Here is a 20330-nt window from a genome sequence, read left to right as displayed (position 1 = left end):
GTTACGTATTGCTAATTTAATTTTATTTATTTGATAATATCTGTAGTGAATCTGTTATTCAATGAGTTTGTGAGCTAATAGTCCTGTCCTGCTAAGCATTCAAAATGTAATGAGTACTTTTGGGTGTAAGGAAAATGTATGGAGTAAAAAGTACATTCTTATCTTTCGGAATGTAATGAAGTAAAAAGTTGTGAAAAAAAAAAAAAAAGATACCCAAAAACAACTTAAGTAGTGATCAAAAAATGTTTTTACAGAAATACTTTAGGCCAGGCAAAGCAGCGCCAGGGATAGGCCAGGACAGTGTTTGGGTTAGGCCAGGCCAGGCATACTGTGTCTATCTAGTGTAAACAGGATCTGTCGGGCAGCCTCCCAAATAGCACCCTGTATTATTCTAAATAGCACCCCGTTCCCTATATTATCATAAATAGCACCCCGTTCCCTATATTATCCTAAATAGCACCCTATATTCTGCCAAATAGCACCCTGTTCCCTATATTCTTCCAAATAGCCCCCTGTTCCCTATATTATTCTAAATAGCACCCCGTTCCCTATATTATCATAAATAGCACCCCGTTCCCTATATTATCATAAATAGCACCCTATATTCTGCCAAATAGCACCCTGTTCCCTATATTCTTCCAAATAGCACCCTGTTCCCTGTATTCTTCCAAATAGCACCCTGTTCCCTATATTCTTCCAAATAGCACCCCGTTCCCTGTATTCTTCCAAATAGCACCTTGTTCCCTATATTCTTCCAAATAGCACTCTGTTCCCTATATTCTTCCAAATAGCACCCTGTTCCCTATATTCTTCCAAATAGCACCCCGTTCCCTATATTATTCCAAATAGCACCTCGTTCCCTATATTCTTCCAAATAGTACCCTGTTCCCTATATTCTCCCAAATAGCACCCTGTTCCCTATATTATTCTAAGTAGCACCCTGTTCCCTATATTATTCCAAATAGCACCCTGTTCCCTATATTCTCCCAAATAGCACCCTGTTCCCTATATTATTCTAAGTAGCACCCTGTTCCCTATATTATTCCAAATAGCAACCTGTTCCCTATATTCTCCCAAATAGCACCCTGTTCCCTATATTCTTCCAAATAGCACCCTGTTCCCTATATTCTTCCAAATAGCACCCCGTTCCCTATATTATTCCAAATAGCACCTCGTTCCCTATATTCTTCCAAATAGTACCTTGTTCCCTATATTCTCCCAAATAGCACTCTGTTCCCTATTTTCTTCCAAATAGCACCCTGTTCCTATATTATTCCAAATAGCACCCTGTTCCTATATTATTCCAAATAGCACTCTGTTCCCTATATTCTCCCAAATAGCACCCCGTTCCCTATATTATTCCAAATAGCACCTCGTTCCCTATATTCTTCCAAATAGTACCTTGTTCCCTATATTCTCCCAAATAGCACTCTGTTCCCTATTTTCTTCCAAATAGCACCCTGTTCCCTATATTATTCCAAATAGCACCCTGTTCCCTATATTATTCCAAATAGCACCCTGTTCCCTATATTATTCCAAATAGCACTCTGTTCCCTATATTCTCCCAAATAGCACCCTGTTCCCTATATTCTCTGGCTCAGAGTTATTTCCTGCCTCTCCTTCGCCTTAGCATGATCTACCACTGTGTGGCATGTGGAATGGGAGCGGTCACCACGGCAACGGAAAGCCTTGCCCACCACCGGAGCGAGAGAGAGAGAGCAGAAAAGGGGGAGGGAAGGAGAGAGGGGAATGTTAACCCAGAGAGACATACGTACATACTGGCACACACACACACACAGCGAGTGATCAAGATTACAATGGAGACAGAGTGCAGGCAGGTAGGCAGGTAGGGATGTAGGCAGTTAGGCAGGAAGTTAGGCTGGCATGCAGGAAGGCAGGTAGGGATGTAGGCAGGCAAGCAGGGATGCAGTTAGGCAGGAAGTTAGGCTGGCATGCAGGAAGGCAGGTAGGGATGTAGGCAGGCAAGCAGGGATGCAGGCAGGCAGGAAGGCAGGAAGTTAGGCTGGCATGCAGGATTTACTGAGAAGGTTAACAGGAGCAGCATTACCAACATTAGAGTCACACCCAGATTACAAGGAAGCGAGATTACAATGGAGACAGTGTGCAGGCAGACAAGGATGCAGGCAGGCAGGGATTCAGTTAGGCAAGTAGGCAGGCACGCAAGGATTTACTGATAAGGAGCCGCATTACCAGTATTATAGTTAGCCCCACAACCAGAGTCAATAGGATTAACATGGATAGTCTTCAGTTCTAACTCAGGTGCTAATAGAATTAGACGACACACACAGCTAGAAACACAGTCACATACAGTACCTTGTGGAAAGAGAAACACACAGTCACATACAGTACCTTGTGGAAAGAGAAACACACAGTCACATACAGTACCTTGTGGAAAGAGAAAACACAGTCACATACAGTACCTTGTGGAAAGAGAAAACACAGTCACATACAGTACCTTGTGGAAAGAGAAACACACAGTCACATACAGTACCTTGTGGAAAGAGAAACACACAGTCACATACAGTACCTTGTGGAAAGAGAAAACACAGTCACATACAGTACCTTGTGGAAAGAGAAAACACAGTCACATACAGTACCTTGTGGAAAGAGAAACACACAGTCACATACAGTACCTTGTGGAAAGAGAAAACAGATGGGTTACATCTTAGTGCTGTGATGAGATGAGATAGTGGCAGACCACATTTGTGATGTAACATGTAACATGCTGTCTACAACATGCTGTCTACAACAACATGCTGTCTACAACAACATGCTGTCTACAACAACATGCTGTCTACAACATGCTGTCTACAACATGCTGTCGTAGGCTAAATCAAAAGCAAATGGTCGTCATCAGTGTGTACGGTTATATACCCACAATAATATGTTGATTGTGAATAGCCAGATTAATATAAAAGTTACATTTAAGTGTTTACATGCGTTTCAAGCACTACAATTTTCCTTCTAATCCTGTTTACATGGACAAATCTGATATCAGGCGGCCTGATGAGACTTTTATGAATGCTGAAAATCGCCAATCGAAATAAACATTCTACCACAGCGACGATGATATTTGTTGCGAAGCCGAAAACTATTTCTAAGATGAATACTTAGAGTTTTTCCGAACTCACTTCACTCGCGTAAAGGAAGGAAACTCGTGCTGCACATGTGCAGATCAAATACACCGATGTAATTCTGATTAAGGAATTTACATCTTGTAATAATTTGAAAGATTGCTCAGAAAACCAGGTGTTTTATTCAGCGTATGCTTACTTAGATTATGATTTTACACAGATTAAGATAAGCAGAGTAAGTTGTTTACATGACTAACGCCATACTTGGCCTTCTGCCATAATTAGTTTTTTATCGAGTTATTAGTGTGCATGTAAACATACTAATTTCTGAAAAGCACACTGACCCCGGAGATCCAGAGAGAGATGTGGATGACAGCGGTTTTACTGAACTGAACTGGAGATTCTGTGATGAGCTGAGCTGAGCTGAGCAGCCAGCTTCAAATCAAATCAAATGTATTTGTCACATACACATGGTTAGCAGATGTTAATGCGAGTGTAGCGTAATGCTTGTGCTTCTAGTTCCGACAATGCAGTAATAACCAACGAGTAATCTAACCTAACAATTCCAAAACTACTACCTTGGACACACAAGTGTAAAGGGATAAAGAATATGTACATAAAGATATATGAATGAGTGATGGTACAGAACGGCATAGGCAAGATGCAGTAGATGGTATTGAGTACAGTATATACATATGAGATGAGTAATGTAGGGTATGTAAACATATTAAGTAGCATTGTTGAAAGTGGCTAGTGATATATTTTACATCAATTCCCATTATTAAAGTGGCTGGAGTTGAGTCAGTGTGTTGGCAGCAGCCACTCAATGTTAGTGGTGGCTGTTTAACAGTCTGATGGCCTTGAGATAGAAGCTGTTTTTCAGTCTCTCGGTCCCTGCTTTGATGCACCTGTACTGACCTCGCCTTCTGGATGATAGCGGGGTGAACAGGCAGTGGCTCGGGTGGTTATTGTCCTTGATGATCTTTATGGCCTTCCTGTGACATCGGGTGGTGTGGGTGTCCTGGAGGGCAGGTAATTTGCCCCCGGTGATGAGTTGTGCAGACCTCACTACCCTCTGGAGAGCCTTACGGTTGTGGGCGGAGCAGTTGCCGTACCAGGCGGTGATACAGCCAGACAGGATGCTCTCGATTGTGCATCTGTAGAAGTTTGTGAGTGCTTTTGGTGACAAGCTGCATTTCTTCAGCCTCCTGAGATTGAAGTGACGCTGCTGCACCTTCTTCACGACGCTGTCTGTGTGGGTCGACCAATTCAGTTGGTCCGTGATGTGTATGCCGAGGAACTTAAAACTTACTACCCTCTCCACTATTGTCCCATCGATGTGGATAGGGTGGTGCTCCCTCTGCTGTTTCCTGAAGTCCACGATCATCTCCTTTGTTTTGTTGACGTTGAGTGTGAGGTTATTTTCCTGACACCACACTCCGAGGGCCCTCACCTCCTCCCTGTAGGCAACTCGTGGTTGTTGGTAATCAAGCCTACCACTGTAGTGTCGTCCGCAAACTTGATGATTGAGTTGGAGGCGTGCATGGCCACGCAGTCGTTGGTGAACAGGGAGTACAGGAGAGGGCTCAGGTCGCACCCTTGTGGGGATCAGCGGGGTGGAGATGTTGTTACCTACCATCACCACCTAGGAGCGGCCCGTCAGGAAGTCCAGTACCCAGTTGCACAGGGCGGCGTTCGAGACCCCGGGTCGAGACCCAGTACTTCCGGCGCTGACAGAGATGGCTGCCTCGCTTCGCGTTCCTAGGAAACTGTAGTATTTTGTTTTTTTACGTGTAAATTCCATCTCCTACGTGTAAATAAATTCCAGTAAAAAGCCTAGAGCATAGAATTTAAAAGGTATTTTCGAATATTATTCATCCTTATCAGACACATTTTTTTTTACATGGATGATACATTGGAGATAATATAAGACAAGTACTGGAAACAATAGAACACTATGAAAAATCTGGGAAACCAGGCCTGCTATTCATAGCTAACTTTGAAAAGGCTTTTGATTAAGTATGACTGGAATGTTTATATAAATGCCTGGAATATTTCAATTTATAATTGCCCTCATCTCAGAAGTTTTAAACTGTCAAGAGAAGTTAAACAAGGTTGTCCACTATCGGCATATCTATTTACTATGGCCAATGAAATGTTAGCTATTAAAATCAAATCCAACAATAATATCAAGGGGCTAGAAATCCAGGGTTTAATAACAAGTTGTCATTGTACGCTGATGATTCATGTTTTCTTTTAAATCCACAATTTGAATCCCTCCACAGCCTCATAGAGGATCTAGATACTTTTCCTAACCTCTCTGGATTACATCCAAATTATGATAAGTGTACTATATTATGTATTGGATAACTAAAAAATGTAACTTTTGCATTACCTTGTAGTTTACCAATTAAATGGCCTGACGGGGTGTGGATACACTCGGTATACATATCCAGAAAGAACGAAATCATCTCACTACAATACATGTTAATAGAAAGTTAGCAAAATAATTAAGATATTGCTACCATGGAAAGGAAAATACCTGTCTATTTGTGGAAAAATCACCTTGATTAACTCTTGAGTCATATCCCAGTTGACCTATTTGCTTATGGTCTTGCCTACACTCAGTAACCTGTTTTTTTAAATTTCACGAGCAAAAAATATATCTATATTTTTTTAATGGTAAACCAAACAAAATTAAACGGGCTTATTTACATAATCAATATGAGTTCGTAGAGCAAACATTTTTAAATATTAAAGCATTAGACCTCTAACTAAAGGCATCCATCATATAAAAGCTACACTTATATCCAAACTGGTTCTCAAGCAGATTAGTAAGGTCTCACACCATGTTCAAGAACAGCTTTTTCCCTTTATTCAAATGACAACTTCTCACTTTCGGTTATTTGATCATGAAATCATCTCTAAAATATTGCTATTTTTAAAACAAACCATAGAAAGTTGGTTGCAGTTTCAGTTTAATCCACCAGAAAAGACAGAACAAATAATATAACAAATATTGTTGTAATTCTCAAATATAGTAAATGATTTAAAAACATACTTTTTGATCAATTTAAAAAAAGTTCTAATCTTTGTAAATGATATCCTAAATAGGTCTAGCGGAGTTATGTCACACATGCAGCTAACTAAAATATATGGCAATGTCTGCTCTACCCAAAATTACAACCAACTAACAGCTAATTGCAGCACAATACAAATAGTCTGGGTGGCCATTTGATTAGCTGTTCAGGAGTCTTATGGCTTGGTGGTAGAAGCTGATAAGAAGCCTTTTGGACCTAGACTTGATGCTCCGGTACAGCTTGCTGTGCGGTAGCAGAGAGAACAGTCAATAACTATTGGTGACTGGAGTCTTTGACAATTTTTAGGGCCTTCCTCTGACACCACCTGGTACAGAGGTCCGGGATGGTTTTCAAACACCTTGACGTTTGTTACTTTACAGGTTTATTCTAAAATTGATTATTTAAAAAAGAATGGGAGAAACTATAAAAACCTGTTTGTCATTACGTGGTATTGTGTGTAATGTGATGAGGGGGGGGAACTATTTAATCAATTTTGTAACATAAAAAATGTGGAAAAAGTCAAGCGGTCTGAATACTCTCCGAATGCACTGTGTATAGGTACAGATTTACAAGAAAATACATGGGGGAGCGTCTGTGATGAGCTGGAGCGTAACTGGAGCGTCTGTGATGAGCTGGAGCGTAACTGGAGCGTCTGTGATGAGCTGGAGCGTAACTGGAGCGTCTGTGATGAGCTGGAGCGTAACTGGAGCGTCTGTGATGAGCTGGAGCGTAACTGGAGCGTCTGTGATGAGCTGGAGCGTAACTGGAGCGTCTGTGATGAGCTGGAGCGTCTGTGATGAGCTGGAGCATAACTGGAGCGTCTGTGATGAGCTGGAGCGTAACTGGAGCGTCTGTGATAAGCTGGAGCGTAACTGGAGCGTCTGTGATGAGCTGGAGCGTAACTGGAGCGTCTGTGAGCTGAGCTGGAGCGTAACTGGAGCGTCTGTGATGAGCTGGAGCGTAACTGGAGCGTCTGTGATGAGCTGGAGCGTAACTGGAGAGCTGTCTGTGATGAGCTGGAGCGTCTGTGATGAGCTGGAGCATAACTGGAGCGTCTGTGATGAGCTGGAGCGTAACTAGAGCGTCTGTGATAAGCTGGAGCGTAACTCTGTGATGAGCTGGAGCGTAACTGGAGCGTCTGTGATGAGCTGGAGCGTAACTGGAGCTGGAGCGTCTGTGATGAGCTGGAGCGTAACTGGAGCGTCTGTGATGAGCTGGAGCATGATGAGCTGGAGCGTAACTGGAGTGTCTGTGATGAGCTGGAGCGTCTGTGATGAGCTGGAGCGTAACTGGAGTGTCTGTGATGAGCTGAGCTGAGCAGCCTCAAATAACAGGAGCGTCTGTGAAGAGCTGAGCTGAGCTGCCAGCCTCAAATAACTGGAGAGCAGGGGATGAGCTGAGCTGAGCCTAACAGCCAGGATCAAGTAACTGTGCGATGAACTGAGCTCAATAGCCAGGCTCAAATACCTGGAGCGTCAGTGACGATCCTTTGTTTCTAAATAGCTTTCTCTCTATCCTCTCTTTCTAAATATCTCTTTCTCTCTATCCCCTCTTCCTAAATATCTCTTTCTCTATCCTCTCTTTCTAAATATATCTTTCTATCCTCTCTAAATATCTGTCTCTTTATCTATTTCTTTCTGTAAAACTTTATCTAAGTAAGTTATGCAGACAACAAGCTCTTGCAGTCTCACTGTAGAATTTGATGTTTCTCCAAATGTCAAAATTCAAAGTGTTTTTGACACCCTGGGCTGACTCCTGCTCAGTGTAGTTCTGGTTCTCCAAATGTCAAATTTAGAAGGATAAGGGTTAAGGTTTGGGATAGGGTTAAAACATGAAGTTTATGCACTCATTCCAGATGTTTAGGGTAAGGGTTAAGGTTTGGGATAGGGTTAAACTTTTTTTTTAAAGCATCCACCATTGGGATTGAACATGTAACCTTCTGATTCAGTGTCATGGGATTCAGCAATCCACCACTCCCTTCCACAACACCTTTACAAAACTGAAGCCTACTTGATGGTAATAGTGCTGCCCCTAGTGGCCGGTTTTGAATACATTTCCCGAAGTGCGTAGATGTCCAAGTCACTCTTGAGCGATCTGCCTGAGACAGAGCATAACAGAACATTGTCCTAGCCATACATAGAAACACGCACAATCCCCCCCTCTCCACAAACGCACAATCCCCCCTCCACACACGCACACAATTCCACTCCCCACACACACACAATCCCTCCTCCCCACACACACACAATCCCTCTCCACACACACACACAATCCCCGCCTCCCCACACACGCACAATCACCCCTCCATACACATGCACAATTCCCTCCCCACACACACAATCCCACCTCCCACACACACAATTCCCCCTCCCCATACACAATCCCCCCTCCCCACACACAAGCCCCCACAATACACACAATCCCCCCTCCCCACACACAATCCCCCCTCCCCCCATACACAATCCACACACAATCCCCCCTCCCACACACACAATCCCCCCTCCCCACACACAATCCTCCCCACACACAATCCTCCCCTCCCCACACACAATCCACCCCCCACACACAATCCACCCCCACACACACAACCCCCCTCACCACACACCCCTCCACACACACAATCCCTATTACTAGTCTGTTCAACCTCTCTTTCATATCGTCCGAGATTCCTAAAGATTCAATGGGGGATGACACTCTAGACCCAAAATATTACAGACCTATATCTATCCTGCCCTGCCTTTCTAAAGTCTTTGAAAGCCAAGTTAACAAACAGATCACTGACCATTTTGAATCCCATCGTACCTTCTCCGCTGTGCAATCCGGTTTCTGAGCTGGTCACGGGTGCACCTCAGTCACGCTTAAGATACTAAACGATATCATAACCGCCATCGGTAAAAGAGTACTGTGCAGCCGTCTTCATCTATCTGGCCAAGGCTTTTGACTCTGTCAATCACCGTATTCTTATCTGCAGACACTACAGCTTTGATTTCTCAAATGACTGCCTTGCCTGGTTCACCAACTACTTCTCAGATAGAGTTGTGTGTGTAAAATCGGAGGGCCTGTTGTCCGGACCTCTGGCAGTCTCTATGGGGGTACCACAGGGTTCAATTCTTGGGCCGACTCTTTTCTCTGTATATATCAATGATGACTTAGAATATGTGGACAACTACAAATACCTAGGTGTCTGGTTAGACTGTAAACTCTCCTTCCAAACTCATATTAAGCATCTCCAATCCGAAATTAAATCTAGAATCGTCTTCCTATTTTTCAACAAATTCTCCTTCACTCACGCTGCCAAACATACCCTCATAAAACTGACTATCCTACCGATCTGCGACTTCAGCGATGTCATTTACAAATTAGCTTCCAAAACTCTACTCAGCAAACTGGATGCATTCTATCAAAGTGCCATCCGTTTTGTCACCAAAGCCCCAAATACCACCCACCACTGCGACCTGTATGCTCTCATTGGCTGACCCTCGCTACATATTCGTCGCCAGACCCACTGGCTCCAGGTCATCTATAAGTCTTTGCTAGACTGGCTCCAGTGAGCTGCCTTATCTCAGCTCACTGGTCACCATAACAACATCCACCCGTAGCACACGCTTCAGCGGGTATATCTCACTGGTCATCCCCAAAGCCAACACCTTCTTTGGCCGCCTTCCTCCCAGTTCTCTGCTGCCAATGACTGGAACGAAGTGCAAAATCGCTGAAGTTGGAGACTTATATCTCCCTCAACAACTTCTAACATCAGCTATCTGAGCAGCTTACCAAATGCTGCAGCTCATCTGTAAATAGCCCATCCAATTACCAACTACCTACCTCATCCTCATTTTAATTTACTCTTTTTGTTCTTTTGCACACCAGTATTTCTACTTGCACATCATCATCTGCACATCTATCACTCCAGTGTTAATTTGCTAAATTGTAATTACTTCGCTACTGTTGGCCTATTTATAGCCTTACCTCCTTACTCCATTTGCACACTGTATACAGATTTTTCTATTGTGTTATTGACTGTACGTTTGTTTATTCCATGTGTAACTCTGTGTTGTTTTTGTCGCACTGCTTTGCTTTATCTTGGCCAGGTCGCAGTTGTAAATGAGAACTTGTTCTCAACTGGCCTACCTGGTTAAATAAAGGTGAAATATTTTTTTTTTTATAAAATCCCCCCCCACACACACACACAAAGTCCCCATCCCACACACACAACCCTCCTCACACACACACACAACCCCTATCCCACAAACACAACCCTCCACACACACACAATCACACACACAATCTCCCCCCTCCACACACACAATTGCCCCTCGCCTCACATACAATCCCCCCACACACACAACCCCCTTCACACACACACACAACCCCCATCCCCTCCCCACACGCACAACCCCCCCAACACACACACACACACACATCAAGGTATAGCTACATCCAAATATCAACAGCCTGTGTGCGTTAACATCAACACAATGCTGAGACCTGTGATTCTGCTAACCTCAGCCGTTGGGCGGTGTCACGCCCTGGTCTTAGTATTTTGTGTTTTCTATAATTATTTGGTCAGGCCAGGGTGTGACATGGGTTTATTTTGTGTTGTGTTTATGTATGGGGTTTTTTCGTAGGTTTTGGGATTGTGGCTAGTAGGGGTGTCTAGCATAGTCTATGGCTGCCTGAGGCGGTTCTCAATCATAGTCAGGTGATTCTCGTTGTCTCTGATTGGGAACCATATTTAGGTAGCCTGGGTTTCACTGTGTGTTTGTGGGTGATTGTTCCTGTCTCAGTGTGTTTGTATTTCACCAGATAGGTTGTATAGGTTTTCACGTTCCGTTTCTTGTTTTTGTATTTTGTCGTGTTTATTCATTTATTAACTTCTTGCGTCGAGCCATCCCGGATCCGGGATCGTGAATACAGCCTCAAGCTCATTACCATAACGCAACGTTAACTATTCATGAAAATCGCAAATGAAATGAAATTAATATGCTAGCTCTCAAGCTTAGCCTTTTGTTAACAACACTGTCATCTCAGATTTTCAAAATATGCTTCTCAACCATAGCAAAACAAGCATTTGTATAACAGCTAGCGCAGCCAGCGTAGCATTTAGCGTTAGCATTAGCAGGCAACATTTTCACAAAACCAGAAAATCATTCAAATAGAATCATTACCTTTGAAGAACTTCAGATGTTTTCAATGAGGAGACTCTCAGTTAGATAGCAAATGCTCAGTTTTTCCTGAAAGATGATTTGTTTAGGAGAAATTGCTCCGTTTGCTGCGTCACGTTTGGCTACCAAAAAAAAAAAAAATGAAAATTCAGTCTTCAAAACGCCAAACTTTTTTCCAAATTAACTCCATAATATCGACTGAAACATGGTAAACGTTGTTTAGAATCAATCCTCAAGGTGTTTTTCACATATCTCTTCATGATATATCGTTCGTTGAAAGCCTCCTCTCTCCTCTCAATCACTGGATGACTGCGTGCAGCTTGTAGATTACGCACCAATTTAGACAAAGGACACCGGGCGGATCCCTGGTAAATGTAGTCTCTTATGGCCAATCTTCCAATGATATGCCTACAAATACGTCACAATGCTGCAGACACCTTGGAGAAACGATAGAAAGGGCAGGCTCATTCCCGGCGCATTCACAGCCATATAAGGAGACAATGGAAAACAGAGCTTCAAAAATTCTGCCCAATTCCTGGTTGAAGTTTCATCTTGGTTTCGCCTGTAGCATGAGTTCTGTGGCACTCACAGATGATATCTTTGCAGTTTTGGAAACCTTAGAGTGTTTTCTTTCCAAAGCTGCCAATTATATGCATAGTCGAGCATCTTTTCGTGACAAAATATTGCGCTTAAAACGGGCACGTTTTTTTATCCATAAATTAAAAGAGCGCCCCCTATATCCAAGAAGTTAAACATGTATCGAACTTACCACGCTGCATTTTGGTCTGACTCCTTCGACGGAAGAAAGCCGTTACAGAATCACCCACCACAACTGGACCAAGCAGCGTGGTGACAGGCAGCGACAGCAACAGCAGCGAAAAGAGGAATGGACATGGGAGGACAATATTGACAGCAAGAGTATAGAGTATACGACTTGGGAGGAAATAGACAGGTGGGCGGTCGACCCAGAGAGAGTGCCGGAGCCCGCCTGGGATTCGCTGGAGCAGTGCGAAGAGGGCTATAGGAGAATGGAGTCGAAGAGAAAAGCACGGCGGCGCAGAAGAAAGTCCGAGAGTCAGCCCCAAAAATTTCTTGGGGGGAGGCTCAGGGAGAGTGCGGCAGAGTCAGGGTTCAGACCTGAGCCAACTCCCCCTGTTTATCGTGAGGAGCAGCGATCAAAGGACTTCTGGACTTGGGAGGAGATATTGAACGGAAAAGGACCCTGGGCACAGCCTGGTGAATATCGACACCCCAAAGAAGAACTGGAGGCGGCGAAAGCGGAGAGGCGCTGGTATGAAGAGGCAGCACTGCAACGCGGATGGAAGCCCGAGAGTCAGCCCCAAAAATGTATTGGGGGCTCATAGGGGTATGGCTACGCCAGGTAGGAGACCTGCGCTAACTTCCTGTGCTTACCGGGGGCTAAAGAGACCGGGCAGGCACCGTGTTATGCTGTGGAGCGCACGGTGTCTCCAGTGCAGGTGCATAGCCCGGTGCAGTACATACCAGCTCTTCGTATTGGCCGGGCTAGAGTGGGCATCGAGCCAGGTAAGGTTGGGCAGGCTCGGTGCTCAAGAGCTCCAGTGCGCCTGCACGGTCCGGTCTATCCAGTGCCACCTCCACACACCAGTCCTCCGGTGGCAGCTCCCGCACCAGGCTTCCTGTGCATGTCCTATACCCAGTGCCAGCACCACGCACCAGGGCTTCAGTGCGCCTCGCCTGTTCAGCGCAGCCAGAGCCTTCCTCCTCTCCAGCGCTGTCGGAGTCTCCCGCCTGTTTAGCGCTGCCAGAGCCTTCCTCCTCTCCAGCGCTGCCGGAGTCTCCCGCCTGTTCAGCGCAGCCAGAGCCTTCCTCCTCTACAGCGCTGCCGGAGTCTCCCGCCTGTCTAGCGCTATCAGAGTCTTCCTCCTCTCCAGCGCTGCCGGAGTCTCCCGCCTGTTTAGCGCTGCCAGAGCCTTCCTCCTCTCCAGCGCTGCCAGAGTCTCCTGCCTGCATGGAGCAGCCTGAGCTGTCAGTCTGCATGGAGCAGCCTGAGCTGTCAGTCTGCATGGAGCAGCCTGAGCTGTCAGTCTGCATGGAGCAGCCAGAGCTGTCAGTCTGCATGGAGCAGCCAGAGCTGTCATGGAGCAGCCAGAGCTGTCAGTCTGCATGGAGCAGCCAGAGCTGTCAGTCTGCATGGAGCTGCCAGTCTGCATGGAGCAGCCAGAGCTGCCAGTCTGCATGGAGCAGCCAGAGCTGCCAGTCTGCATGGAGCAGCCAGAGCTGCCAGTCGGCATGGAGCAGCCAGAGCTGCCAGTCTGTATGGAGCAGCCAGATCCACCAGTCAGCCAGGATCCGCCAGTCAGCCAGGATCTTCCAGATCCACCAGTCAGCCAGGATCCGCCAGTCAGCCATGATCTTCCAGATCCGCCAGTCAGCCAGGATCCGCCAGTCAGCCAGGATCTGCCAGAACCACCAGCTAGCCAGGATCTGCCAGAGCCTACTACTTGCCTGAGTTTCCTCTCAGTACAGCTTCCCCTCTATGCTGAGCTTCCCCTCAGTGCTGTGCTACCCCTCAGTCCCGAGCTACCCCTCAGTCCCGAGCTTCCCCTCAGTCCCGAGCTTCCACCTCAGTCCCGAGCTGCCCCTCAGTCCAGTGGGGTCCTTGGTGAGGGTTATTAGGCCAAGGTCGGCGGCGAGGGTCGCCAATCAAAGGACGCGTTACAGGGGGACTAAGACTTGGTTGGAGTGGGGTCCACGTCCCGAGCCGGAGCCGCCACCGTGGACAGACGCCCACCCGGACCCTCCCCTATGGGTTTTAGTGTGCGGCCGGGAGTCCGCACCTTGGGGGAGGTTCTGTCACGCCCTGGTCTTAGTATTTTGTGTTTTCTATAATTATTTGGTCAGGCCAGGGTGTGACATGGGTTTATTTTGTGTTGTGTTTATGTATGGGTTTTTTTTTCGTAGGTTTTGGGATTGTGGCTAGTAGGGGTGTCTAGCATAGTCTATGGCTGCCTGAGGTTCTCAATCAGAGTCAGGTGATTCTCGTTGTCTCTGATTGGGAACCATATTTAGGTAGCCTGGGTTTCACTGTGTGTTTGTGGGTGATTGTTCCTGTCTCAGTGTGTTTGTATTTCACCAGATAGGTTGTATAGGTTTTCACGTTCCGTTTCTTATTTTTGTATTTTGTCGTGTTTATTCATTTATTACACATGTATCGAACTAACCACGCTGCATTTTGGTCCGACTCTCCTTCGACGGAAGAAAGCCATTACTGGCGGCATTTAGCCTAGTGGTTAGAGCGTTGGGCCCCTGAGCAAGGAAGTTAACCCACTGTTCCACGGGCGCCAAAGACGTGGTTGTCGATTAAGGCATTCCCCTGCACCTCTGATTTAGAGGGGTTGGGTTACATATTTCAGTTGAAGGCATTCCCCTGCACCTCTGATTCAGAGGGGTTGGGTTACATATTTCAGTTGAAGGCATTCCCCTGCACCTCTGATTCAGAGGGGTTGGGTTACATATTTCAGTTGAAGGCATTCCCCTGCACCTCTGATTCAGAGGGGTTGGGTTAAATGCAGAAGACATATTTCAGTTGAAGGCCTTCAGTTGTACAACTGACGTCCCATTTGATGGGATGTATTGAGCCGTCCAGCAGATGTTGTTATTTTAATGATTCTCTAGCGGGCTTAACTAATTAATATAAGCCTCTTCTCTCCCATCAATACCACTCTGCTGGACTATTCACAGAACCAATGAATAATCAGGGAACTGATCCCAGGTCTTTCTTAGGTGTATAGGCTACCTTGTGATTCTGGCTTCTTATTCATTATTTCCCGACAGTGAATTCGGGAGTAGCCCAGACCAGTCAATCCAACACCTCAGCCATTTACGACAATGTTGCTATGTGTTTACGACAATGTTGCTATGTGTTTACGACAATGTTGCTATGTGTTTACGACAATGTTGCTATGTGTTTACGACAATGTTGCTATGTGTTTACGACAATGTTGCTATGTGTTTACGACAATGTTGCTCTATGGAACTTAACAATTATTAAACAACTTTGTGTTGTATGTGTGTGTTCTGTGTATAGATGTATGTGTGTGTGTGTGTGTGTGTGTGTGTGTGTGTGTGTGTTCGGAGAAGGAGGTGTTTCTGTTCCCTTGAGTTCCATGCATACAGGAACCTTTCAAATGTTTGCATCCTTTTGTGTGTGTGTGTGTGTTTTCTTGTGCACACTAGTGTCTGTTGGCGTGCATTTGTTGGTGTGTGTCTCTATGTAAATCCTTGTGTATCCTCCTCTGTCTGTAGTTTCTCAAGGCGTGATCCAAAATGGGGCCTGCGTCAGGAGCCATTGTCTGTTTCCTGTCATCCGACCCCTACCCATTAGCCCCGTGGGCAGAAGGACCACTGCGATAAGGTCAGTGAGCCTGTCGATCAAATGTTGGATTATGACTTATGGCTGCACCTGGAGTACACACACACTCACCCCCCCCCACCTTCCCAAAAGTCTTTTTCCACCGTTTCCCATTCACATATTCATGTGTTTATTACTATTATACTACAAATGAAACCACCACACAAAGGTTTTTGGTATTTTATTCTGTTTAGTACAGTACTACATGTTGAGTTCAGTCTTACACTGTATCCAAAATGGCACCCTTTTCCCTAAGGGCCCTGGTCAAAAGTAGTAAACTATATAGGGAATATAGTGCTATTTGTAAGTCTTATCACAACCAGGTGTGTTTCTACAGCCATCACACTGGTTTATTCCTGTGAAGAGCCTGGTGATTCAGAGAAGCTTTAGGAACAGGCCTGGACATGCTTATCCATCATGGGAGCATGAGATCATGAAAGGACACAAACACACACACACACACACACACACACACACACATGAATGCACACACACACACACCATGTCATGAATTAAACATCCCCACTGGCAGGGCAGCAGCTCATATAAGGTATGCATGGAATATTTCATCATTTAGAGGATGGTATGTCCTTCCTATAAGATATTAATGCTGCCAGACTGTCCTGCTAAAGGAAAATGAGGTCCAGTCCGAGCGAGGGGTTTGCTGTGGTGTGGACGGACAGAGGGAGTGCTTTAATTTATTTATCACGCGATGCTCTGATCAGCTTTTATGGTATATCAAATGTACTATTGTAATGACACAGTAACTATATATAAATACACTATAGATACAAAAGTATGTGGACACCCCTTCAAATTAGTGGGTCTGGCTATTTCAGCCACACCTGTTGCTGACAGGCGTATACAATTGAGCACAGTCATGCAATCTCAATAGACTAACATTGGCAGTAGAATTGCCTTACTGAAGAGCTCAATGACTTTCAACGTGGCACAGCCATAGGATGCCACCTTTCCAACAAGTCAGTCTGTCAAATTTCTGCCCTCCTAGAGCTGCCCCGGTCAACTGTAAATGCTGTTATTGTGAAATGGAAACATCTAGGAGCAACAATGGCTCAGCCGCAAAGTGGTAGGCCACAGACGCTCACAGAACGGGATCACCGAGTGCTGAAGCGTGTAAAATGTGTCTGTCCTTGGTTGCAACATTGTGCCTCTGGAAGTAACATCAGCACAAGAACTGTGCGTCAGGAGCTTCATGAAATGGGTTTCCATGGTAAAGCAGCCACACACAAGCCTAAGATCACCATGTCCAATGCCAAGCGTCGGCTGGAGTGGCGTAAAGCTCACCGCCATTGGACTCTGGAGCAGTGGAAACACGTTCTCTGGAGTGATGATTCATGCTTCACTATCTGTCAGTCCATAGGACGAATCTGGGTTCAGTCGATGCCAAGAAAACGCTACCTGCCCCAATGCATAGTGCCAGCCGTAAAGTTTGGTGGAGGAGGAATAATGGCCTGGGGCTGTTTTTCATATTTCGGGCTAGGCCCCTTAGTTCCAGTTTTGGGAAATCTTAACACTACAGCATACAATGACATTCTAGACGATTCTGTGCTTCCAACTTTGTGGCAACAGCTTGGGGAAGGCCCTTTCCTGTTTCAGCATGACAATGCCCCCGTGCACAAAGAGAGGTCCCTAAAGAAAGGGTTTGTTGAGATCAGGGTGAAGGACTTGACTGGTCTGCACAGAGCCCTGACCTGAACCATCTGTCACATTTACTCCTGCTCCTCCCCTTTTTCGATAGGGCAAAGGAAGTCTAACATTTTTAAGTGGAAAATACAAACTTTAGAAGCCTTTTTAACCTTGAATACCCAACAAGTTAGGATTTTCCGCTGCAAATGAAATTTATCTGCAACAACAGAGTGATCAAATTAAGATAGTATACCTGTATACCCCCTGGACCGGACACTAGTCTATCGCAGGGCCTTACCCCCAATCTACAGTATCTCTTTAATGTTTCTGAGTGCCAAGCAGAGACGCATCGGGTCCAATTTGTACAGTCTTAGGTATGACTCAGCCCGGGATTGAACTCCCTACCTTCCAATCTCCATGCAGACACTCTAACCAAGAATGTAGTCTGTTTACATTGAGAGTAACTATAGCCTTCCCATCTCTCCTGTGTGTCTTTCTCCAGGTCAGCTCTGGGAGACTACCTGACCCCCTGTGACCCCTCCCACCCTCCCAACGATGACCTCCAGGAGGACCACAACTACAGCAATGCCAAATCCCCCAGCATGCCCTGTTCTTCCCAGGGGCCCTCCGTGTCCGACGAAGACGATGAAATCATTGCAGTGGAGGTGGGAGTCCACCGAGGGGTCAAATCCGAACCTAAAGAAGTCCCACTGGACTCTGCCTCCGTCTCCTTCCTATCCCAGCATGCCCGGCGACGGGGACTGCCCTGGACCAAAAACCGCCTGCGGGCCCTGGGTGACACACTGCCGCTGAAGAAGCGCCGTTCGGCAGCATCGGCAGAGAAGCCGCCGTTGGAGAGCGATGATGAGGAGATGAAGGAGGCGGCTGGGTCGTTGCTCCACCTGGCGGGCGTCAGGGCGTGCCTCAACAACATCACAAACCGAGCCAAGGCTGCTCAGAAAGAGAAGGAGCAGAAAGAGGCCCTCAGAAACTAACTAATGCCAGGCCATAGAGAGGCCTACACATCAGGCCTGTACACCTGGCCTACACACCTGGCCAGCACACCTGGACTACACACATATCGCCATGGCCTAGAAAGTAATAGCTGAGACACGCCACAAAGACCAATGGCTAAAAGCAGCGGGTTGGTGTGGTGTTTTGCAAGGTGTGTTAGCAATCACCTGCTGGGTGTTGACAAATGGTGGAGATTCAACATGTAGAAACATTGTGAAATGAACAGAAAAGGACAGCAGATATTCTGGTCAGAGTAGATAGTAAGGACACCAGCTGCTTCTAACCATTGGTGGTGTGTTGTGTCTCTGATGCCTGATTCCCACTATTAACCCAAACTAAAGCCTATACTGTGCTGGCTCTGAACATTTATTTTCAGAGCGTCCTTTCCAGCATGGTTTCAGCAGCAACTATGGTGGATGAGGGTAACCAGGCCAGGAAGCCCCAGCACATCTCGGCTTGGCTCAGCTCAACTTTGGCTTCCATAGTGTGAAAAGGGAATATGGCACAGAGTCCTTCAGTAGGACGACACACCAGGTCTACACACTGACCTATCAACCACCAACAGGCCAAGACATAGAACTCTATTCAAGCATTAGTCTCAATAGACATTAATTCATCTATCTATCTCTCTCACTCTATCTCTCTCTAGCTCTCTCTCTCTCCTCCAGGGGCATTAGGAGCATCCTACTTATTTGTGGCAATATCAGAAATCCATGTTTTCCTATACGTTTCCTATACGTTTCCTATATGTTTCCTATACGTTTCCTATATTTTTCCTATATGTTTCCTATACGTTTCCTATATTTTTCCTATATGTTTCCTATACGTTTCCTATATTTTCCTATACGTTTCCTATACGTTTCCTATACGTTTCCTATATGTTTCCTATATGTTTCCTATACGTTTCCTATACGTTTCCTATATGTTTCCTATACGTTTCCTATATGTTTCCTATACGTTTCCTATACGTTTCCTATATGTTTCCTTTACGTTTCCTATACGTTTCCTATATGTTTCCTATATGTTTCAATGCTAACTCTGATGGGTAATTGATTCTCATGTGTCTCTGTTGATGTTTTTATGTTGTGTAAAGGGATGCAAGCCATAGAAAAATATGTTTTGTCACTAATTAGGGAAAAACATAGTAGAAAATGTCATGTTTGAGGAGACTAGCTGACCGTTTTGTGTAATCTGTAAGTGTCAGAGGTTACGTCTGTGAATCTGTAGCAAATGTCCAGTAATGTAAGCAAGGAAGTTGAGCCAATAATACGTACAGTTTTAAAACAGTTCAAACCTGCTGCTCACACATCCTACGCCCATGAGCACAACATGTAAGACTGTGCCAAAGACAAGCGACCAGGTTGCCTGATGTAGCCAATCTGCTTACAAAGACAAATGTAAAGGCATAGCAACAACATATATGGTCATGTATGGCTCAGTTGGTGGAGCACGGCTGTTGCACCACCTAGGGTTGTGGATTCAATACCCGCGGCTACCCGCATAAATTGTGTTCATGCACAACTGTAAGTTGCATTGGATGAAAGCATCTGCTCAATGGCAATGAATATATTATTACATCAGAAGATCTTCAGAGAAGAGACAGGAGAATACCGTAAATGTCTAAACAATTGTAAAAATCCGTTCTTAGAGAATCACGCATGCACTTAATTGACATTCATTACAGCAATTTCTATTACCAATAGTAAAGACATCATGGAGAACGGGGCACGATTCCTTTAAGAGCACTTTTTAATATTTAAGGAAAATTAGAACTTTACTGTTACAATGTTTTTGTTGTCATGGTGACGACTTAGTGCCAGGTCAGAGGAAATATATCTCCTCCATCTTGTGCTTGTTGCTCATCTGCATCTGAAATGGCACCCTATTCCCTTCATAGTGCACTACCTTGTCCAGAGCGTCATGGGCCCTGGCCAAAAGT

The 20330-nt window shown here is 45.3% G+C and overlaps 1 protein-coding gene across 1 annotated transcript; it reads left to right on the top strand.

Annotated features, from left to right (window-relative positions):
- Window positions 1–15390: 15390 nt before the first annotated feature.
- LOC121842860 (forkhead box protein N3-like) lies at window positions 15391–19183 on the top strand. Its single transcript, XM_042312630.1, has 2 exons — window positions 15391–15733; window positions 17880–19183. Exon 2 carries the CDS (start codon window positions 17980–17982, stop codon window positions 18370–18372), a length of 393 nt encoding a protein of 130 aa, XP_042168564.1. The 5' UTR covers window positions 15391–15733; window positions 17880–17979; the 3' UTR covers window positions 18373–19183.
- Window positions 19184–20330: the final 1147 nt, after the last annotated feature.

The sequence above is a fragment of the Oncorhynchus tshawytscha genome, unplaced genomic scaffold (assembly GCF_018296145.1).
Source record: "Oncorhynchus tshawytscha isolate Ot180627B unplaced genomic scaffold, Otsh_v2.0 Un_contig_18334_pilon_pilon, whole genome shotgun sequence".
Classification (NCBI taxonomy): Eukaryota; Metazoa; Chordata; class Actinopteri; order Salmoniformes; family Salmonidae; genus Oncorhynchus; species Oncorhynchus tshawytscha.
The sequence above is the reverse complement of the archived record's forward strand: the minus strand, read 5'-3'. Positions and strand labels throughout refer to the sequence as shown.